At 40.3% G+C, this 24,018-nt stretch overlaps 2 protein-coding genes across 3 annotated transcripts; one reads left to right on the top strand and one right to left on the bottom strand.

Moving 5' to 3' along the window:
• Position 1: 1 nt before the first annotated feature.
• On the bottom strand, positions 2–16,830 carry si:ch211-15d5.11 (nuclear receptor coactivator 7). Of its 2 annotated transcripts, none has more exons than XM_003453225.5 (16): positions 16,664–16,830; positions 15,237–15,459; positions 13,390–13,586; positions 13,044–13,123; positions 9,863–10,006; positions 9,212–9,385; positions 6,910–7,041; positions 6,635–6,819; positions 6,179–6,552; positions 5,928–6,087; positions 4,088–4,274; positions 3,753–3,869; positions 2,499–2,651; positions 1,436–1,531; positions 1,120–1,193; positions 2–975 (listed from the first exon to the last, which is right to left on the bottom strand). In XM_003453225.5, exons 2-16 carry the CDS (start codon positions 15,335–15,337, stop codon positions 840–842), a joined length of 2,310 nt encoding a protein of 769 aa, XP_003453273.2. In that variant the 5' UTR covers positions 15,338–15,459; positions 16,664–16,830; the 3' UTR covers positions 2–839. The 2 variants fall into 2 exon arrangements, with proteins under 2 accessions (XP_003453273.2, XP_005477181.1); XM_005477124.4 differs by having other exon boundaries at positions 9,212–9,382; positions 16,664–16,829.
• Positions 16,831–18,382: 1,552 nt separating this feature from the next.
• On the top strand, positions 18,383–24,018 carry mtfr1l (mitochondrial fission regulator 1-like). The gene is made up of 8 exons (XM_003453254.5): positions 18,383–18,517; positions 19,322–19,404; positions 19,497–19,604; positions 19,696–19,805; positions 20,193–20,404; positions 21,535–21,910; positions 22,005–22,164; positions 22,300–24,018. Exons 2-7 carry the CDS (start codon positions 19,390–19,392, stop codon positions 22,120–22,122), a joined length of 939 nt encoding a protein of 312 aa, XP_003453302.1. The 5' UTR covers positions 18,383–18,517; positions 19,322–19,389; the 3' UTR covers positions 22,123–22,164; positions 22,300–24,018.

Raw genomic sequence — 24,018 nt, 5'->3', positions numbered from 1 at the left:
ATTTAAATTCACATTGTGCTGATTTTTATTAACTCATCTACAGTACTGTAGAGTGTAGTTAACGTAGATTGGTCTATCAGAGTAAGATACAGCTGAATGACATAATTACATGAATCTGAAGTATTGATTTTTGCACGTTCAGAATCCACAAATGAGGCTGTTAAAGTCAGAAGAAGTACAGATGATCTTCTATCCAGAAGGCTTTCTAAAAGCAGAGCTCCAAGTGTTCGGCGTTCGTTTTAGCCGTCTGCGTCACCGATGAACGAAAAGCCATTAAAGTGATGATTAGTGGTTAAGAAAGGGAAGTGTTTGCGAGAGTTTGGGCTGTACACATGCAGTTCAGAAAGCATTAAAGTGGAGACATGCTTTAACTATGAAGGGAGACGTTTACACAATAAATAATGGGATATTGTGAAGTTACCGATTCATATTAACAGCAAAGTGCAGTCTGAGATTTGTAACTTACTCCATTTGTAACTTACTCCATCCAAAAATTAGGATTCAAAGAATCCAGTTTAGTTCTACAGTTCACTGTAGCACAACTTAGTTTGTCTGCCAAACCCACAGGAATGAGTCAGCCATTAAGCAGTCCACCCTCAGAGCCCACTCTGTGACAGTAGGCTGTTAAGAATCAGCTTTATTTCAGTTCACTTTGTTAAAATCCACAGCACTTAATCACATGGATTAATCCAGAAGTTTAAGGTTGATTGTTTTCGTTTATGGATGTTACCATGAAATGAAGGAGCTGCTGCACCTTTCCGCTCAGTGATAAATTCTGTCTCGATTAAAGCCGATCAGCAGCGACGACGTGAAACAAGCTGAAACGTCGTCCAATCTCCTCAGCTGAATTTCCACACTTCTAGCTCCATGACTCGGAAGTCATCGGTTTCTGAAAGGCAGCAGTTATTAAAAGTGTAGCAGGGACTGCTACGGCCCAGGTATAGGTTCTCATCCACCCACAGACCGAAGTGACCACTGTGGAAAAAGAGGGAGACAGTGGTTAGCGAAAGGAAACCGACCCTTCTTGGCTTGGGTTGAAAATAAGAGCATTATTATTTTTTGTAAGCCACAGAACTATAAAGTATGGAAGAGTGGAAGTCGAGAAAGCTACTTAATTACCTGCCTCCACCAATAGCAAAGCAATCCAAGTCTCCCTTAATAAAAAAGGAATTCTCTCCAGTCCACTTGAAACACTGCAGAGAGACGTCAGATAATCATGATAAAACTGCATGACAGACTCATTTCTCACATTTATAAACACAGGGAGTATCTCTGTTTTACCTCCATCAATTCATTTTCCCAGGAAGCATCATTCATCACAACTCACATCCATACCTTAAGTCATACCATCCTGTTATTTTGCATTTTAACCGGTTTAGAATATATTTTCTACACTAAAGGAAAAAAAAATCTGGATGGCTCTTTAATTGCTTACCTTGAAGCGAGGATGCAACATGAAGAGAAACGTTTCTCCTGTACCGTAAAACATCTCACTAGGCCTCAAAGGGTGAGAGAGGAAGGCCCCAAATATCTGATTAGGAAAAGTCATAAGAGAAAATTAAAAAACTAAAGACTAAAGATACATATTGTTTATTTGAGACAGAATAGTTCATTTTTACCAGTCGATATATTGGTAAATCGCTAGTATCGGCCAATATTTGCAGATATATTGGTATATTCAATTCAATTCAATTTTATTTAAACAGTGCCAAATCACAACAGCAACGTAGACCCTACAATAATACATACATGTATATTCATTTATAACAGCTGATGAATGATAAATTAAAAGATGAGTAAATACGAGAAGGGAGAAACACCATTCAACCATATTATAAGCGTTAATGTTTCAGAGTTGGGCACCCTGCAACCTCCGTACTGTAAATGTGTGTTTGGAACACCACAAACATGACAACCAGAATAACCAGCTGATCTGAGAGTTCGGCAGAGCGTGAAAAAGTAATTCAATTCAACAGTCACCTCAAGGCCTTTTATATTGTAAGGTAAAGACAGTACAATAATACAGAGCCAAGCCCGACAATCAAATATCCCCCATTAGCAAGCACATGGTGACAGTAGGAAGGAAAAACTCCCTTTTAACAGGAAGAAACCTTCGGCAGAACCAGGCTCAGGGAGGGGTGGCCATCTGCCACGACTGGTTGGGGGTGAAAGAAGGAAGACAGGACTGTGGAAGAGAGCGAGCGATTAATAATAACTAAAGATTAAATGCAGAGAGGTGTATAAACACATAGTGAGTGAAAAAAGGTGAGTGAAGAAGAAACAGTGCTTCATGGGAAGCCCTCAGCAGTAACCTATGACTTGTGGCAATAAAACAAGCACGATCATATTATCTTAACAAGTACTTATAAATACTACACATAAAAAACATTAGGGAAATCTGCTGATAGTCTACTGATTTATCAGATTTTAAAATCACCAAATATCGGTCATGAAAATCCTAGATTGGTCGGGCTCTAGAGCTGACAGTACATTTTTACCTCATCGAGCGCATCCTTGATGACAATAATAACAGGGGAGTCCGTGCCGCTGAGTTTTCTGTAAAGAGACTTGAGGCTGGCGCCGTGACGCGACGTGCTGTAAGCCAGCTGCCATGTGTAGCCAACTGTCCTGGGAGGAAGCTCCTTACACAGCTGGAAACAGATGAAAGGCGGGAAGTAAAATAAATGAAATGAACATTAAAAAGGGTGACATAGCAATTAAATACTGGAGATACCATCTGTGTGTGCATTCTAGAAAAGGTTAGAAAACTGGCATGTATTCATTTCTGAATAATGAACTACCTGTAATAATAATAGTAATAACAGGCATTGAAGAAGTTATGCTATCTCTTCCTTGTCAACCCTACAAGGTAATTTCCGCTCATGTGGATGTAGCGTTTTCAGTGTGAGAAACATTCTGTCACTCATCCCAGTCACTCCTTCAGCATCTGCTGACTACAGGTTCCCCAGCCTTATACTGTTGACTAACAAAGGTGGGTGAGGTCAGTACCCCCCTGCCCTCGTCAGACCAGTGTTAGTCCCTGGCCATTGATCAGTTTGCACATTAAGGATCATGAAACTGACTTCACGATCCATTGTTAGTCAGTTTCGGTCATTATGCACATGAACAAAAACATCTTTCTGGGAATTCCTTAACTGCATGATTGAGCTTGCATCAAGATATTTCTTGTTAACCTTTAATTAAGCAGAAACACCACAGAATGAGTGACACTACTCTAGGACATCTATATAAAAGCAGTGTGTGAGCCAACTCAGCTTTCTATAAATAGTCCGCTAAAGATACTCGGCCATAAAACACTAAGCAGTAAATCTAACTGTATTATACTGTCATTTATGAGGTCAAACAGTTCTTTTCTTACATCATTTTAAATAAGATTAGCTATTCCTCTTTCAAAGTAATAACACAAAAACCCAATTTATATATATCCTATAATCTGATGAAACCCTTTAAAACTTGGGAGTGCTAAAATGATTTTCAATTGCATATTTAGTTTCATCAGCGCATACTTATATTAACTTAAAAAGTCTCAAAAATGTAAAAAAAGGACAGTAATTTCTGTTGTAAGACAAGCTGTTGTTTATCATAAGCCCGGTTTTAATTTCTTTATTATGTCTTTACTTAAAGAACTTTTAACTTCTTGTGTCCCCTTGAATTCTGAAGCTAAACCTAGATGCTCTTACATCATCAGATGATTAAAACTCACATATAAACGCTTGTTTGGTGTCACCAACCTCTCTGACGTGTGAAGCCTCCAAAATCTGGCTGTTCTCAACAATATTACTGAGTCCTTCGGGGTCTCTATCAACGACCAGGAACGGCTTGTCTCTACTCTCCTCCATCAACACCATCTGCAAAAAGACACTTGTATGTTTGAAAAAGCTGTTTTTCTTCTAGAATATTCTAATAAAAACAAGTTTTTCTTTATCAGGAAACAAATGTTTCAACCTGCAGTGCAGGTCACAAACTTACAAACATGTTATTCTCCATTATCGGCATAAAAGTCCGACTGACCTCATCTCTCATCGTCTGCTACCCTGTGAGACCCAAACAATAATAATCCACTCACTTCCCAGTCGTCCCCTGAGTGTCTCTGAAGCAGCTTGTCCTCATCCTCCTCCTCTTCCTCCTCCTCCTCGTCTTCAATGAGTACGAATTCCTCTTCATCACGGTCTCCCTCCCCGTCCTCCTTTCCTCCCTCAAGCATACACAGGTCTGGTCGGCAGTGTTTTAAGTAGGCGTACAGCTCGTCGGAGCTACAGCAGGGAGGAGACGGCACTCACTCAGAAATGTTGAATCGACAAACAACACGACAGCTGCACCAACACAGTGAGAGCGTGGCACCCGGGTGTGGTTTTCTGCTCAGCTGCAGGCGGAGAGGTGGGGAACGCTGGTTCAGCAAGCGGTGCCGGCTTTTGCTCGTTTATGTGTCTTTCAATTATCCTTTTACTGCCGCAGATTTTCTGGTTGCATTGTTTTCCTGAGATTCAGCGAGTCAGTGCTTCAGTGAAGATCGCTCAGTTAAAGAGTCACTGTTTGGACTGCATGGATGTTACATTTGAATAGCCGTGTGAGAAGTATTCACAATCATTTACTTGAAAGTAGTGATGCCACAGCATATAAGAATATTAGAAAGAAAAACAGCAGTAGGGTCGAATTTAGTGTTGTTACATTGTTTCTATTTTACTGCATCACTATTACTGATGCTGGCTCATGCACAGCTAATTGGAACTACTCCATACTATAGATGAGAATGTAGCCGTGAAACAAAAACACTAGAATTTATGAAATGTTATAGAGTAGAAATCTAGAGTTGACTAAAACCATTTTACAGATTCAGGTACTGGCACCGAGTCTGACCAACATCGTTTTATTATTGGATGCCACAGTGGCCCTTATTATGCACACACAATTGGCTGCTGACAGACTGACTCTATTTTTCTGAAGACAAAGTAATGTTTATGTGTCCATTGTTCGCTGAGTGGCAAAAGATAAGCGTACAAAGTAAGCATTTAACTGAAGTGACCCTTGTTAGCACGAGTACAGTGCTGTAAAAAAGTACTTTTTCCTGATTTCTTATTTTTTGGCAAATTTGTCACACTTGAATGTTTCATATTATCAAACAAATTTTAATATTAGGGGTTCTTCTGACCTCCTAAATAAGCCTCCAATGCACTCTCTGAGTAAATTTGGTATGCTGGCCACTCCTGGGAAAGTTCAATCAGTCCCAATGCCTTGAAAAAGACCCTTTGCAGAGTAATAGATCTCAATGACTTATATGTTGCTTTTGAGGTCTATTAGCCAACTTCAACTTTGCCACACAGGTTCTATTTAAGTGATTTCTTTATTCAACAGGTCTATTAGTAATGAAGCCTGTGTGTGGCTATGAAATTGAACTCAGTTTTCCAAGAAGTCTGGTTGATCACAGTATTCATGACTTAATAAGTGGAGGGCTTTACTTTTCACACAGGGTGTTCACAGCACTGTAGATGGATGACAACATAGCCAGTGAAAATAGTTGGCATGTCCTCTCTAGCTCAGAAGATTTTATATTATGTTAATAAAAGTTGATCAGTGCTATATCAGTATCTGGAAATATGACATTGATACCTGTGGGGAAATTGATGGACAAGACTGTGGGAGCTGGAGAATTTGCTAAAGCACAAAGACGAGGACTTGTGAAATAAAATGACGACAGGGTGGAATATTTAAATATTTTTTGTTCTCTGGCTGAAGGCGCTCCTCTGAGTAACCTGGATTATAGAGCACAGCGGCGTGGGCTCGAGATTTAACAAAGAGCTTTCATTATAAAGTGCAGTTGTAAAGATTAGGAGTCTTGAAAAAAAATCTCCTGATTTGCATGACAAGAAATGCAGTTTTTCTTTAAATCTTTGAAGCGCTTTGGTTACCTTTCCTGTGACAGTGCAAGCCAGGTATCCCTTTTAGGTAAGGTTTTGGCTGGTCCCAGGTGAAGACCTCCGACACCCTTTTTCTTTCCTGCCGATGGCTGAACCCGCAGCCTCACAAACATCAGACCCCCAGGGCTACTCGCTGATGACCTCTGAGGTGCTGTGAAGGAAACAAAGAGCAAAGATGGCCTCACGTCAAAGGAAAAACGCATCTAACACATCCGCCAGACAGACATAATTCACATTCAGACCTGCAGTTTGATTTTTTACAGAGGTCTTCTCCATTTCTTCAGATTGCAGTTGGTCCATGTTCACTTTGCTCGTCACCTCTTGACTTCCACAGCAGAAGGTGGCAGCACTGCTCAGGACAGCCACTCCCAGGCTGCCGACCGATGCTTCAGTCAGCACCTCCAGAGGGCTGCTATCCAGCTCCTGTTCAGCTTCAGCCATGTCCTTGCTCTCTGCCTCCTCATCTTCAGAAACCTCCTTGGTCAGGCTCAGAGCCAGTCTGGATACATCCGCTGGAGCAGCAGACACCAGAGGTGGGCATGACTCCCCCTTGTGATTCAAGTGACCTCGTTTTTTGGCTGTTTTCAGCTTCTGGAAAATTTTATTCCCTTTTCTCCTGAAAAAAGTGAAAAAAAGCGGTTATACTGGCATTTCATGTAATCCGATATCCACGTGCTTAACTATGCATCCCTGCTGACCTCTGCTGCGAGGTGTTGAAGTGAACATGTGAGATATCAGAGAAGAAGGAGACAGATGCCAGATTGTCAACAGAGTATGACAGAAGGTACTCCTCGCAGCCATGCTCCTTCACCAGAGGATGTGTCTTACACGGATCAAAGAAGATTTTATTAGAAGTCACCAGCAGGATGCCTGAAACACAACCCTGACAAAGAGAGACAGAAAATGCTAACGTTAACTGACAAACGTCCAAAAAAAAGTAAACCAACCTTCTCAACCTGTTCTTCAGACTCACCTTACGATCAGTGATGTAGCGGCAGATCAGTTTGAGATATGGCATGGGCTCTGGTCCCTCCCCCTCACAGCACTCTGGTGGCAGAGCCAATAAGCAGAGCTGCCCATCAGGCATCGGTACTGCCTCCACATCCTGTCGGGATCGCATGTAACAACAAAATACAGTGTTTAATAGAGAGTAAAAGGACTTTTAGTCAATAAGCTTTCCGGCTTTAGTCAATGTAAATGTTTGACCTGTTTCTGTTTTTATGGTCTTAAACTGAAGATAACATCAAAAGCATTTTATATCCGTATCAGTGTGTCATTTGTCAGATGTTGCTGTTTGTTCACTGCCCACATCACTTTTCCAGCCTGTTCTCAGAGCTGTGATGTTTTGCTGCTCGTTTCCACAGTAACAGTCATTTGATTCATTTTACAGCCTTCTGGCCTCATGTTTTTCTCACCACGGCGTGGAAAAAGCCCCAAAATGAAATCTTGTTGTTTTGGGGTTTTTTTTAAAATTCATTACAATCATAATCTTCTTCAGCTTCTTTATTATTAATCCATCGTTTTTCACGGTGACTTGGCTGTGGATCACCTCATCATATTCAGCTTCAGTCAGGTCTTAAGCAAAACACCAATATCTGAGTTTCTAAATATTTTTGTTAATAAAAGATCTGCAATAAAAATCTGACTCACAAAAAAAGCTCAAAAGGTTGGCACGAAAATGCACCCTGGGTATCAAAATGTCATTTGGAAATGTCAAAATATTAAATATGAGTCAATATTTTTATGCATATAAATATAAAAAGGATGGGCATCACATTAATACACATTAATGCCATGAACAAAAATAAATCTAACACATACTTTGGGTGCTGAGGATATTTACAATGGGTTTTTTTGTGATTCAGTTTTTATTTAGATTATTTTCACGTGTTTTTGATATATTGAAGTACAATTATAAGCATTTCATACGTTTTAAAGACTTATATTGCTAAATAAATCTAATTTATGAGAGACTCAGTATTTATAATGTTGACCCTTCTTCTTATTAACTTCTGCAATTCTCTGTGGCATGCAGAATATCAGCTTCTGGATGAAAACCTGATTGATGGGGATCCATTTAAGCATTATCAGCTCCAACATGCTAGAAAATGAACAGATTTAAACAGAATTGTCCCTGAATTGTTCGATGAGAATGTTTTTTTCAGTATGGTGTCACAGAAAAAAAACATTTGGGTGGTTTGTTAAAATAAAACTCCACAGGGAACGTTTCGACTTGGAGTTCAAGGGGTAATGTGATGTTATGACCAGACAATGATTAAATACAAATTACATCAAGAGAAGCTGTTATGGTTCAAAACAGCCACTTATTTTTTTGTAAGCATTTACTGCATTTCCCTTTACAGCTACCCTGGCCTAATGTTTACACAATACAACATGTTCTGCTGCACTTATTGGCTGTTTATGAGGAGAAACCGAACCTTATAATCTCAATAAATGCACAATGTAAGAGTAAACGGCTGATTAAAAACTGTGATCTGGAGCCTTACAGATAAGTAAGGGTGCATATCACATGGCCTAAAATGCCTTCAGCAGCTGGTTTCTGGGTTTGATTCCCAGCCAGCTGGACCTTTGCTACAAGTCATTCTTCACCAGTGCTTTTCCCACTCTTCCCGTCTGTCTCCACTACGCTCTCTGAAAAAGGCAAAAAGTTCTTACGCTTTCTTAATATGGCACCAATTCCTTACATTAGTCATTTCATGATCCTTTCTTTACACTGTCACGTAAATACTTTTTATGATAAAAAGAAATCCAACAGTTCCCTTTGAGCAAACACGCCTTAATGACTGTTTTCTCTCATTAAACTGCAGGGGACAGTTAAATGGCTCACAAACCAACCAAATAAATTATACTTCATACAGAGTCCTATATTATGGTGCCATGATACTATCCCTGATTCAAACACTGATGCATCAGTTTTTAAAATCGCAAATAGAAATGTTTATGAACACACTCATTTATTATGGCTTTGTAGCCTGATAACAGGCAGAAGTGGAAACTGAAGTGGATTCAAAAGTCTAGACCCAGGCACATATGTTTCTGAACAATGCTACAAACTCTTTATTATAATCTTATATCAAATAGCAAATTTTATCTGTATAAACCATAAAGAAGCATAAAAGTGGGCTTTTTTAACCACTTACTTTCACTTCAGTCACATGTTATAAAAAAAAAACAAAAAAACCCAACAAAACTGCAAAGTCAGTACTCTCAGAATTGCTCCACATGCTATTATTATCAGTTGTATTTCTGCTTACCAGTAGTTTGTCGTATTCTGCTTCTGGTGACGGGGACTGAGGCTGAGCAGCGAGTGGATTCAAAAGGTCTTGATCTACTTCCGCTTCTGGTCTCTCCTTAGTATCGGAATCCAGTTCTGGATGCGACGATCCTTCTCCAGGAGAAGTGTTTTTTCCTTTTGGGACAACCAGCTGCTTAAGAGAAAATGCCATTGTAAGAATAGCTGTGACACTCACGTGGGCACTCCGTGTAACACTGGAAGAGAACAGAGCAGTTCCTCATTCTACAGCCCTGCATTTTCCTACTTCTTTGTTTGTAGTGACATCTAGGCTCCATATAGGGGTCTGGATGTGAGGTTGGGCACTTTGTTTTACAGCCACAATATACAAATTTAAAGCATTAATATGACAACACTTAAAGAAATTATGACTTTGAGCCTGTTCTTTCTCATAAAGATAAGTTGTGGTTGGGTAGTGATGCATACATGGGTTTAAAGTGGAGCAAAAAAAAAAACAAAACACTTTCACAGGCAGGCAAGAGGGAGGCACTGCTTTGCATTTCAAATCAGCTGCAGCAGGTGTGTCATTCTGATGTGTGTACACGCTTAACAGTCGCACCAAATATGTGAGTCAAATGTCAGCAGCTATCGTGTGCTTACAGTTGACACTTACTTCTCTGGCGATGAGGGAAGCAGACGACAAGGACGGTTTAGTTCCTTTAAGGGTGGACTGGTGACCCATGTCGCTCTCCTCCGTTGAGGATGCATTACTGTTAAACTTAGATGAGACGCTGAACACACCATCCCCAGGGAGACCCTGTGTGGGGAGAAACACAAACACAAGAAAGTCTCTGTCAGTAAATTGAAATCTGATTACACAACACAAGGAGAGGTCATACTTTAATAATGAAAGACATAAATGGGCCTGTTTTGGATTTGCTCAGTGCACTACCAGGACCAAATAAAGACATATAATCGTTCTGTATTTTGTTTTATTTGATTGTTTGTGTGTGTGTAGGAAAAGCAATTGGGTTCCTTATCAAAGAGTTGGTTTAATATAAATACAGCCTCCTTAAATGCACATGGGGACATCATTTGTTATGGAGCCCTCTGTGTGCTTCCAGTTTAAACGAGTTCAAACATCAGTGAATCGGATTGAATTTCCAATAAACCTGTGGACACTCACACACACACAAAAAAATCTATAATTGTTTGCAAGTAAGATCATCAATTTGAAACTGTGGGAGTCAAGCATAATGACTGTCATCGGCTGACAGATGGATCCATCGACCTAAATTTTATTAGTGGCGCCTGACATATTATGTAACCGTGGAAAATCACAGTGCTCTCGTGTGGGCGTGGGCTTTTAGCCGTGTCTTAGGACATGGACATGTATGCATTAGTGCCGGCTAACGCACAATAATTTGGTGAGTTGCAGCAAACATCTCATTAATACACAATACCTTAGTTTGACATCTAAGTGTACACATAAGTGTTGTGAGTGCAGTGCATATTAGATGCAGTGGAGAAAACAGCGGACGCACCCAGATTTCAATGTATATCAGTCGGTCTTTATTCCAGAAACTTGGCCCATGGAGACGAAAAACTCATAAAAACACAAGAAACCAAATAAAAACAAACAAAATACACCCCAAATCGCCCTCCCACAAACAGCCAACTACATCTGTGTCCCATCAGCGAAGATGGATAACGTATGTGGTTTCAAACCTCATATCCATCGAGCCCACAATCTCATTCTCAGAGGTGTTGAGCCTCCAAATAAACTTATACATGAGACTTCTAACTAAAGCTTCAATTGCACTCACTCCAGCTGTTACAAACATCTCACTTGCACTGAGCCACCTCAGTTTCTTCAATAATAACCTCAGAGTGTCATTATGAGCTACCTGAAGTTGAAGCGTGCTTTCCTGTAGTTCACTGCATGCTGTATACAGAGGTGAACATATGCTATAATTAAAGAGATCTTCACAGTATCTTTACATGCATTTCATGCATATGTAATCTGGCATTGCCTATAAACATAATCGTCACCTGTCATTTGATCTGTAATAACATGTCCCACATCTTTTTCCTTATTATCTGAAATGCTAAACGCCTGTCCTCAACTTCTTTGACATACATCAACATACAGATTTAAAAGAGCTGGGGACTACATCTCTCCTTGTCTAACTCCATTGTTCACCGCTAATAAAACTGAAACTCTCCTGACTTTACTCGAAGCCGCTGGTTGGCATGAGAATAAGCCACAACTCTCACCATGTATTTTGGTAACCTTTTTGAAAACAGAGAAGTCAGTCTAATACTGGCATATTTATGATGCTTGACAAAAATATGATCATAACCTTCATGCTTTATTACCTGGCAGCTCAGGTATAGTATGTGCCCTAATGACCATAAAGTCAGTGCTTTCAGTATTATCCACCTTCTACAGCTCACTAGGAAAACAATTGAATAAGGTGCTATAATGCTTCTGTCATTAGCAAGCCTCTTATCCTCAAACACGGACACCTGTCTGGGTACATCTGCTAAAACCCATTTATGAGCTTCAGCATGATACTCTGCTATATATTTATTCCAATCAGATGTTACGTATGTCATTTTTATGTTTGCAGTTGGACTTACTGTCTTCATGCAAAGCACTTGTATAAAGAAATGTCAGTGTTTAATGTGATCTTTAATGTAAAGTACACATTTCTTACCCATATCCTAACTGAGCTCGTTTCTATATATCTGTAAAAATGTATCATTAACAGAAAAAAGAATGGAGTACCCATAAATGCACACAGCTGGCTCCTTTGTGAAGCTATTTAATAAACTAAGCCAGCTTTTTAGAAAAGCCCAGATCTGGATAAAAGTTTCAAGGCTCCCTGTTACAGGAATGTCTAATCACATGGACGCCTAGACACCGAACTGTCAAAGGTTTTATTGTGTGAGGGTAAAATATGTGTTGATATGGGATTATAGGTACAGGTAGGTGTGGCGTATGCTGAACTGAATCAGGTGACGAGTACACTACAGCGCTTTTCAATCTGTGTTAAAGATGAAAAGGCCACTCCTAGAGTGACACCTATATGTGGAGAGCTTGTGTGTCCATTGTGAGTTTATGTAAGTTGTTAATAAGTGTTCAGAGGACTGGTCAGATCTTAGAACTAGCAGGTCTGAATTAGCTCCCTCATTTGGTTTATCACCCCTGATAATACATGTTTAGTCTTTTAGCCCTCTACACATTAAATAGAATACAATTCAACTCACTCTCAGTATGATTTAAATTACAAAAAAAAAAAAGAAAACTGCACTATATCAAAGCATAACAGCATTTAGAATAAATACAGAGCAAATTTAATTTCAATGAAAAAAAGGAAAGGATTAAAAGTGGGAGAAGGCAGAGGGAGGACAGACAAACAAATCTTCTCATCTTTTACCTCATTGCTACATGCTTAGTCATTCAATTTTAAAATCCAAGCCGACAAACCTTAGAATGAACATCTGAGAATGCAATCCTCCTGTATTTGTTGCAGAAGCTCTTAAACAGACTCTCTTTGCCCATGGCGTCTGAGAACAGCTGAGCGATTTCTGATTCTCAATCAAAGAATCTGACTCTCAACTCATCCCTGAACCTTGGACAATCTTTATCAAATTCTCTGAAGACCATAAATTATGAAACCAATTACTACCCACAAGCTGCTAACTCTGGGACACCCAATGATATAAAGTTACATAAATCAGCCAATAAATCCATAAATTCAAAATTTTCTCTTCCATATTCCCACAGCTGTGTGCCTCACCACCCACAAGAAGTCAAATAAAGTTTAAAAGAAAACCATGTGACTCACCCTGCTGCTTGGGCCGTCACCTGACGATCCGCCCACTTGCTCCTTTGTCACTACAGTATTGTTCAGATCCCATGAAGTCCCTGTGTGGAAAAAAACACACATTTGTGCCATGCCATTCTGGTATGATAAAGCACTCCAAGCAGCAGCAGAAGTATGAGGAAGCAGCTTAATATCACAGTTACTACAAGTCTGCTTGAATACTGGTTTAAGTAATGAATATGAACCAGCCAGCAGGCTCTACATGTCAGTTATAAAATGCTAATTCAAGCTGCAGTTCTTCCAGGAGTGCTTAGCTTCTACATGATGCAAACAGCTTGCCTACGGATATCGAACACTGCAGGAGTACCTGCCAGGTAGTACTGCCGCAGCTTAGGGTTTCTGATGTGTGGGATGTGGTTGAGGGGTCGACACACAATTGTCTGGTGCTGGAGCTGGCTGCTGGTTGTAGCCTCCTTCAACACTCGGCCCGATGGTTGTGTCTCCCAGGGCCGTTTTGCAAACTGTGGAGGCTGAGAGACACCAGCAGGCAGCTTGGATCCCAGCCTGAGGCACAGAGAATCAAACACAGATTTAATGCCTTTATATTAAAGCTCAGCAATGTTTAACAAGGCTCTATACTAACACGCCAATAATCCAACTAATATTTGGTTAAATGTAACTTGACCAAACATTTTAGTAGCCGCCAAGAAGGTTCTTGCATAACTCTGGGTGGATCTTTGACCACTCTTTTTGGATGAATCGGTAGGATTAATTTAAATTTGTTGGTTTCCTGGCACAGATTCAGCTTTTAAGTATAGCGCACAAATTTTCAGTAGGATTGTGGTCTGAGTTTTGGGAAAGAAATTCCAGAAGTTTAATGTTAGCCTACTTTAGCTATTCCAAAACCAGTTATGATGTTTGGGATCATTGACCCAGTTGTGTCCAAGTTTCAACTGTCTACCTGTTGATTTGAGGAGAAGGTGAAGAATTTGGAAGTAGTCCTATCCTTCATTATTCCATCCACTTTGTACAGTGTACTCGTACCACTGGCACTGGCTACAGTGTTCTTAGTTTTGAAAGCCTCACCTTTACTCCTCCAAACATGCCTCTTGCCACTGTGGCCACAAAGCTTAATCTTTGTCTTGTCTGACCATAAAACTTTCCTCCACTGTGGACAATGACACTGATGTTCCAGCAGTTTCCAGTTCATGGCAGGCTTAAGCCTTATTGCTTCCTGTGTAGTTCCTGAACATCCTAACCAAAGTCAATTTAGGCAACAATTTAGGTCTTCTTCCAGACTTTGGAAAAAGTGGTGACATATCTCAATAACATCTACTTATGCACAATTGTTTGAAATGATGATCGTGAAATCTGCAATTGTTTAGAACTCTGCTTTCTAGATCTTCACTGAGTTCCTTGGACTTCCCACTGGTCCCACTGAGCTTGTCAAACAAATCTTTTTTTATTGCTAACAAAGATAAACTACCAGGTTTAGTCATTCATGATCACCAAGGAGAAGTTAATAGGCCTTGGCCTTCAAGTTAAATAACCCTGTAGAACTTTTAGCACCACTTATTGAAAAGTGTGTGTGTATAGTTGAATCTTTATGTTTACTTTTGACCCTGTCTGGATTAGAGAATCCAAAATAACTTCAACCTTGTGACCCAATTCTGGCTTTTTAAAGTAATTTAAGAAGTGTGATGTCCAATGATTCCATCCTGGAAAAAAGAACCGTTCTAGATATCGTTAAAGTCAAAAATTACCATGACACTAATGCCCATAATGGGTGGATCTAAACTTCTAACCACAAATGTATGGGCGAGAATGAATATTAACACTCAAATATAAATTATATTTTAAGGTGGACTTTCCCTTTAACAGCAGGGATTCAAAGATTGAGTTGTTTAGAGTATCTGAAGTGTGAATAACAGACTACAGCAGCGTTCACAGCCAGATCCCAGTTATTTATAGGGGAGTAGGAGTTGTCTTTGCAATGGCTAGAGAAGAGACTGAAAGAGTTCCTGGCAAGATGCTATGGCTCTCACCCACATGATGTGACTGAGCGTGGAGTTGTTGGAAATTTGCATTTTGGGATTCTGTTTAGTAGTCAGGCATCACACACAAGGACTAAACTGTAGATTACTCAAGCTAATATCAGTCAAACATATCACAGGCATGCTTTCTTTCCAGTAATCCAAGTATTAAAGGCCTGACCTGGTCTTCACATTGCCGAAGTAGCTAGTCCTCGCCTTGTCTCTCTGGGGCTCACGGTCCATGGCTCCTAAAGTCCCAGCCCTCCTCACAGACTGAGCCATTTTCTGTTTTTCTTTAGTCTGTTGCTGGCAGCAGTGGCAGATGCAGAGGGACGAGTGGCTCAGCTGGCATCCTTCCTCCTCCTTTTATTCCCCATGCCTACCTCCTGCCCCAGTTATGGCACCTACACAAGACAGCAATAAAGTCAGAAAATGTGGAGTGATTTTACAAGCATCCACCATATTATGAAAGAGAGATGAGGGAAGCAAAAGCCTACACTTTACAACTGACCCTAGAAAGAAGTGAGATACACATTAACAGGGTTAATCCAAGCAGGAGAAATATTTGGCACACTCTTAAATAGGCTGCAGCCTGACCAAAATGATAAGACCTGGGAAGAAAAGAGCCATTTAAATCTTCAAATCAAACAAGCAGAGCACAAACTTATATGATGCCTCATCAACGGCCAGTCACATGCTACTATAGCCCTGTTACAGGACAACTATCACAGTCGATAGAACGCAACAACATAAGCATTGAATCATAAAAAGGTTCACTTTTTATGCAATCGGAACAGTGGGATACTGTAGGAAAACAATATTACAACATATTGCAACACTGAACTGTATTAATGTTTTCCTTCACCACCGTCTTTCTGCTCAGAGAGACCTATAAAGTAAGGTTACACACACTCTGACTTATTAACCCTCTATCCTCTCCCAGTGGCATACTATGAGATAATAAAGGGCAAGAATACTCAAGGGAATTAAGACAATATTGAATTTTTTATATTCAATAAAAAATATCCATCTAAATACGTGCTTACGGTCAATAGGAACTATAGTGGTCAAAGATTGCTGACCAGCTTACCATTTTGTTTTGCATTTCTGTAACTATGTAAAACAGGATATTATTATACAGGAATGTCCTCATAGATGGATCAGATAATGTATGTGAAGGCTTTTTAGCTGGGGAAGGCGCCACTTAGACACTACTTAAAACTATGTTCACGTCGTAATATATGCACCATTGTAGCTACAGCCTAATTCCTGCATTTCATGTGGCATCCCAAAGCTCACATCCCTGAGCGATTAGTTATTATATCTGAATTAGCGGCAACAGCAGTGTTAGCTAGCTTAGCTTTGTACTGCACACTTTCGGAACATTACACAATCATAGTTTAAAAGAAACGATAATAACATGCTTCCTGTAAACGTTTAAGGTGTCATTATCAGCGTGGAGGAAGTAAGCATTTGAGACGACATCACAGAATCATCAAGACAACAGCTATGGCAAAAATATATATATTTATATACATTAGCGGCAGATTTAGGGGAGATGGGGGATTTATAGGAGCAGCAGGTTAACCGAGTGTTGTCTTCACTGACCTGTGTCTAGCCCAGGGATGGAGACGGGTGGCGGTCATATGAGCGCGTCTTCATATTGCAGTGTTATGATATCACTGCAGACAACAGTAACAAGTTCCGCCCTGTTCCCCGGCGTCGCGCCGATTCACAGCTACCTGTCAAGATTGTTCCTCCACCATCGGCAGGCAACGGCGAAGGCGGAAGTATGTAGCAGGGAAACATCTCGTCTTTTTACAGCATCTCTTCTCATCACTTCTGAGACCGAGGACTAGTTTGTCCAAAGAACCCTTACTATAAACGTCAGAGAATACAATACTACCTATGTATTTATATATAAATACAGGCATATGTATTTCTTAAACAATATTATAATCAAAGAGCAATCTTTTCTAAAAAAACAAATAATATAAAAGATTACTGTTTCCCTGAAATAAAGTAGGGAAATACAGTATGTGACAACAAAACAACAAGAAAAAGACAAAATATTTCCTACTTACCGGCACATGGTTAAGCTTCACAGCAAAAACAGAACAAACAAAACAAAAATCAATTTAATCAATTTATGAAAAATATAATGCAAGTAACCACTCACTGGTCACTTTATTAGGTATGCCTCCAGAACTGTCTTAAATCCTTCATGGTACAGATTCAACAAGGTACTAAAAACATTCCTCAGATTGACATGACAGCATCTTACAGTAGCTACAGATTTGTTAGCTGCACATCCATGATGCAAATTTCCTATTCAACCACATTACAAATGCACTGTCTGTGCGGTCCATTTAGTACAGTGAACTCAATGTCATGTTCAAGGAACCAGTGTGAGATTATTTTTGTTTTGTGACATGATGTGTTATCCTGCCAAAAGCAGACATTAGAAAATGGAAACACTCCAGTCATGGTCATCAACAATTACTTAAGTAGGGTGTTGTTGTGTTTAAATGAGGCTCAGCTGGCATTAAGTTACCCAAAGTGTGCTAAGAAGTGTGCTATCCCTCACACCATTACACCACCATTAGCAGCAACATAAACTATTGATGCAAGGAACAATAGATCCATGATTTCATGTTGTTTATGTTAAATTCTAAAACCGGAATGTTGTATCAAAAACTGAGAGTCATCAGATGTTGTATCCCAGTCTTCTATTGTCAAGTTGTGGTGAGTTAATATCAAATGTAGCCTCATTTTTTTGTTCTTAGCTCTCAGGAGTGGCCAGCTGTGGTCTTCTACTGCTTCAGCAGTCCAAACTTTTGGCACAAACATCCATCCTATGTTCATGTCACTTAAAACATCTTTTTTTTCTTCCCCATTCTGATGTTTGGCTTGAACATCAGCAGGTTATTTTAATCATGTCTAAATTCTTAATTACACTGGGTTTTAAACATAAATGAATGCGGGATGCTGAAATACACTACCTTATACTGAGAAGTACTTTTTGGCCACTTATATCATTGCATTGTGCAATCCATAATCAACAACAAATAATCAGACTTTTGTAGTAAATAGCATTAAACACCTGCAAGACTTTAACCCCTCAAATTATAATTGTACTATTCTTAAAAGTAGGTCATGTGGTGTTGAGGATTGGGCTCAAGACAACAATATACTGAACATAGTTTGACAACAATAACAGCTCGTGGTTTTAGCTAAAAGATATTCGTGGATTTATTTGTAAGCACTGCTCACTTCCACCTGTAGGAGGTGCTCTCGAACCAATCCTGCAAGGAAAGGAAGCTCGTGAAGCTGCAGCCAATCAGATCGCAGGACAGAGAGGCACAGGTTTCCGGCCTGCTGAACGACAACAATCTGAAAGACGAAGAGGAGAAGCTGCAGCTTCCACTTCATCGTCGGGATTGTAGTCATTTATAATCAGCGGTAAGTCACAGTTTTCAAGCTTGTGCTGAATTCTGTTAAGTTGTACGAAACATGCTGAGATATGTTGGTGAATTTTACATTTGAGGGGTCAAGCAGGGGGCCGTTTTTGGTGCTGCTAAAGCTAGGTGACGGTGCCTGTGTTTGGGACCATTTGTTAGGTTAGCTACCCGGCTAATGACAAACTCAGCAAAGCTGTTCACTAATCACAGGACTAAATGTTATCTTTCCACCGCTTTGCACTTGCTTTCATCCAGGCTAACGTCAGACAAAGTAGCATGCATCGTTTTCATTAATAAAATTACCGGTTTTAGCTACCTAGCTATTTTAGCATTCACGATTATTACTCCATTATTGGTTTAATTTGTTGTTTACCAGATAGACGATGGAGTGTGATTAGCTGTACCAGCTCTGACTAGCTCCCGAGGCGTGACAGTTTATAACACCTGTTTACGACTCGCTTTTTAAAAAGAAATTTCTCAAAAAAGCCACAATCAAATGACTGCTGATAACTTAACCGTGTATTTGAGCCTTTTATGGCGATTTCTGATGTGTTTGGAAAGTATGGTAAGTAACACGAATCGCCCAGCATTACTACTAAGTAACAAGTCATCGATATTCACAACTGCTTTATATCATATTTTACTAAAACAAGCAAAATCAAATTTATAGGAGAGTACTAGTTCTTGTGAAGTAACCACGTGTTCAGATTTTTCCTGTTGCTCTTAAATAATAAGTAATTTTCAGTCCCGAGACCTGGCAGTCTCTCTCACATGACATCTGTTTACTGAAATTCTTTGTCTTCAGACACTCCCAGCGCCAAACTTTGGTGTGGAACTTCCTGACGAGACGAATGAGACTGATTCACAATTAACATGGAAGCAGAAACAGTGAGTTTTAAAGAGTCTTTTACACACACGGATTGTTCAGGAAAACAAATCCAGCAAGAAAAAAAAAACGTATGTATTTTTATTGTTTGCAGGAAGTTATACCCATCTGGCAAAATAAGCCTCACGGATCCACGCGCAGTGTTGTGAGAAGAATAGGTTCCACTCTTCCACTTAAACCTCCTCAAAGGGCATGTTTCCAGGTATATGAAAAATACCGTATTCTCCTAATTATTCTGTCCTTTTTATATAAAAAAAAATGCTGCTGTATACATTAATGTCTTTGTGCATTAGGAGCTACCAGGTCTGCCCTCTCTTCGTCCAATGGACGGGCCTATGGTTCCTACCTTGGCAGACATAGCCTGGATTGTTGCAGATGAAGAGGAGACATATGCCAGAGTGAGGTGAGTCTAGACTGAAGCCCCAAATAGAAAGGCAAACATGAAGGTTATGGAGTAGTGCCGGGTTAATTCTTCTCAACAGCATTAAACCAGACACTTATTTTCCAACTTAGGAAACTGATATATTGTCCTATTTTCCTGTACTAGACAGGTGTTGCTTCATCTCTGTGTTTTTTGTCTCCTTTTATTCATGAAATTTGAAAAAGGTTGGATTAATTACAGTGCCAATGTTTCACAATAGACACCTCTATCTGATGAGCTGTTGACAAAGATCTTTTCTCAGCAGCTGCTAAAAGGAAAGAGATATTTTTACCCTGGGGAGATAAACAGACTCAACACCTCAAATCTGGTTTTTTTTGTGACAGTAAACACTTGCTCTTCTGTTTTCAGAAGTGACACACGTCCTCTGAAACACGAATGGCGACCCACACCGCTCCTGGTGCTTCACAGGAATTCATCTGTGCCCAATTTTCGCCGTGAGGGCAAAAGGATGGAGGGGCTGAAGAAGCCCGGCGTGACTGCACTGAACCGTACTACGGCACTGCAGGATGAGCTCAGCAGACTTCGAGCACAGATCGCTAAAATTGTGGCAAGTGATTCAGGTAACACAACCAGAGATTTGCTACCACACTGGTAAGGTGTTGTCAGCTGTTGCTATATCAACCATAGCGCTGTGGTGGGTGGAAACTGGCAGTCTGGTTAAATGAGGTCCGCAGAGGATTGCAGCTTTAAGATTGCTTTATTGAGCCTGCGACAGAGATACTCTTCCCATGACTGTGTTTCCTTTGTTGCCAAGTCAGCAACCCTGATTTTGCATGGCTCTTTGGTACTAAGATATCTTGGCATCAGTTTGTAGGTCAGTGAGTAAAGATAATCTCTGAGAGTTATCCATTTAACAGGAACTCTGTTCATTTGTATTGTCTTCCTTTGTTGTATTATAATTCAAATAAATGGATTCTGACCTTGATTCTGATTTATGATAAAAAAAAAAATGGAAGTCTTCATCTATCAGGGAAACAATTCCACTAGAGCAGGGATGGGCAACTCCAGGCCTCGAGGTCCGGTGTCCTGCAGGTTTTAGATATCACCCTGGGTCAACACTGAATCGCATCATTAATTCGTTACCAGGCCTCTGGAAAACTTCAGGACATGTTGAGGAGGTCACTTAGCCATTTAAATCAGCTGTGTTGGTTCAAGCACACATCTAAAACCTGCAGGGCACCGGCCCTCAAGGGCTGGAGTTGCCCACCCCTGCACTAGAGTATGATCACACCTCCGCCTTAATGTCATTAATGGGGAAATGGAATATAGAAACCAAAACTAAGAAGCTGTAGACATGTTTACCTTTGTTATTAAATAGGCCACTTGAAGAAGTGATCTTTGGATCCAGCTTGAAGTGGCTCTTTGGAACTGATGTTTAAGTACTTAGGCACTGATTTAAAATTTCCAACTGCCTGATGAAGTGATTTTAGGCACAGCTGTGATGTGTGAGCACTGGAGGGAGCTCGCACATAAGGGATTTCGTGAACTATGAATAATTAGGACAATAAGGCGTAGAAGCGGTGCTTAAAACGCTTTATGCTTGTTTATGTTTATACTTTGACTTTATATTTGATTCAAAAGAAATAATCAGACATGGCTCAGTTTGAAATGTGCAGTTGTTTATGTGGGACATTGCTGAGAGGAAAAACTAAACAACTGCTGAACAGACCATTTCTCTGCTTTCTTTCAGGCTCTAACCCCCTCACCCCTGATCTGCTCTCGCCCGATGACACAAGCATGAGCTTTTCCATGGCGCCTTTTGAGACGGCGTCCTACCAGCCGGCCCCCACGGCGGCTGCTTCCTTTGTCATCAGCGACGTCACAGAAGAGGAAGAACCGGAGGAAGAGGAAGATGAGAAAGATGCCGTCTCTGTGGTTTCAGAGCTGGTCCCTGACCCTCTACCCCCGGTTTCTATGACAGCATCAGCTACCTTTGATTTGGACAGGCCTAGCATGGACTTCCGGGAGGCAGAGGAGGATACAGTGTCGCTATCAAAGTCCACCAGTTTTGCTGATGTTATGGACATCCTGAAGGACATGAACCGCATGAAGATGAGCAAAGACAGGTAGGAAATGTTGATGTGCAGAAAGCCTCGGAGTTCTCTTATTTTATTTGCGGTTTGTAGTCATGAATTTAATGGTTTTGGTGTTGTGATGCAGGTACAACAGAGGCTGCACTTCCCTCAGGGAGGAGGACTCGGCCTCGCTGATTTCAGAAGCTCTGAGGAAAAAGTTTGTCCTGAAGGATGAAGATGCTGCCTCTGTGAAAAGAAAGTAGTGCGATCATGTTAATAAGAAATACCCAATCCTGCTGCTCCATGTAAGTCAGGGGAGAGACTCGGTTTTTGTAGTTCCTGTTTTAAAAGAAAAAAAAAGAAATTGAACCTTTAACCACAAGTGTTAGGTAACTGTTTTTTCTTAGTTGCTTTTTTTCTCTTTTCCTCATGATTTTTAGGCCTTTGCCTGTGGAATATGTACCCGTGGATCCACAACCTCGCTCCTCAGACCCAAGGCAATAGCTGTCTGCCAGAGATAGAACAAAAACACTTTGTCCCAGACACTTAAAACCAGTGCGGGTGCATTGTGAAGGGGAACAGCCAACTCTTGGTAACAGTCAGTTTAAGCACTGCGTCACACAACACTTTCAGTGTGTTTCTCTCTAAAATTTCTTAGTTTTATTTTCGAACGGACTCAACAGACTTGATGCCAATGATGACCAATCACCCGGTCATGTAAATCTGATTTGCTTTTGTTTTTATAATAGGTCACCGGGGGAGGCTGACATTAAACCATTATCATTTAGTTTTTGGACCTAAATTGTGGAATGCCCCTCGCTTTGAAGAGGGTACTGCCCGTCTTTCTTAGTTTTGTTTTCAGTTCTTTCACTAAAGAGATGCAAATAAACCTGTTTTAGCTATGTCAAGAAGTCCTCTCGCATACTTGAAAATGTGTATGTACAGATGAAACAGCTGTAGTGCATATGCAGGGAAGTACTGCAGGTGTATCATAAAAATCATTTAGGATGTTTGCTGTTGATGTGTGCATTTCAGTACTGAGTCTGTGGAAATGCACAGCATCATGTACTGTTGTGTTGCTCGATCCACTACACTTCTGCCCTTTAGTTTCAGAGTAACATCCAGATCCATAGTCACTGATTTTACAACTGAAAGGGGAGAGATTACATTGATAATAAAGAGGACAAAGGAGGGAAATATGCCCCCATCCTGAGTTGTGTTTCCAGTAAAGCCAACAACAGATGCAAGCTTGTACAACTAAGACTCTTAACAAATTTGCCTGTGTGCAGCATGACTAGTTGGTAGGGAAAACCATCTGTATAATGTTTATAATGTAATATTAAACAGGTGGTTTTACTTTAGGCAGAGACTAAGCTTATGTGTAAGAGAGCTTTTACATCGTGCAGAGTTTTTACAGAAAGTCTATTTAGATCTGTCTATGCCTTACCTGTTCAGATGCCTAATTTTATCCCCTTGTTTATTCAAAGTGCCATGGGTTTGTTTCATCCATCCTGCCCTCCATTTGTCCTGAATGTGCCCTTTGTTCTCAGCTTTTATATTAAGACTCCCAAGCATACAGTTAGCCTGTTAACCAGCTGTGTGTATGTGTGTGATATTCACAAGTGTTAGGTTTTTTATTTAAAAAAAAGAAGAAGAAGAAAGTTGTCGCAAGAAAAATACTTCCACACGTGTCCCTCCTCCTCTGTTGTTGCTGTCATGTCTTGGCTGACACGAGTGGGGATTTTCTTTGGTATGGTTTTGCTGTGTGAAAAGATACTGCTAGGATATTTGTGTTTGAACTGAACAAGAATGTGCCCATCCCTGTCGTCATACGTGTGGAGTTCAAGTTTGCTTTGACTTGCTGGAACTGGCTCCAAGCTGAGTCTCAGTAGATCATGTCACATGCTTGACGTGAACACTGAGGAAAATGCCACATGCAAGTTTAAATAGATTTACTAAGTCTCTGGACTTGAAATGATGACCCATACACCGCATTCACTACCTTCAGCGTCACCGGTCGTCAGACTTACTCTATCTGCTTTGAAATTCTAGTTTGAGCATTTGTCACCGTTGTACCTCCATGTAGTCTTGAGCCTGTCATCACCGTTTTTTTTTGTCATGTAAGGACTTGTAAATAAAGAATGTGCTGATGTTTTGAA

This window comes from Oreochromis niloticus, linkage group LG19 (assembly GCF_001858045.2).
Source record: "Oreochromis niloticus isolate F11D_XX linkage group LG19, O_niloticus_UMD_NMBU, whole genome shotgun sequence".
Lineage (NCBI taxonomy): Eukaryota > Metazoa > Chordata > Actinopteri > Cichliformes > Cichlidae > Oreochromis > Oreochromis niloticus.
The sequence above is the reverse complement of the archived record's forward strand: the minus strand, read 5'-3'. Positions and strand labels throughout refer to the sequence as shown.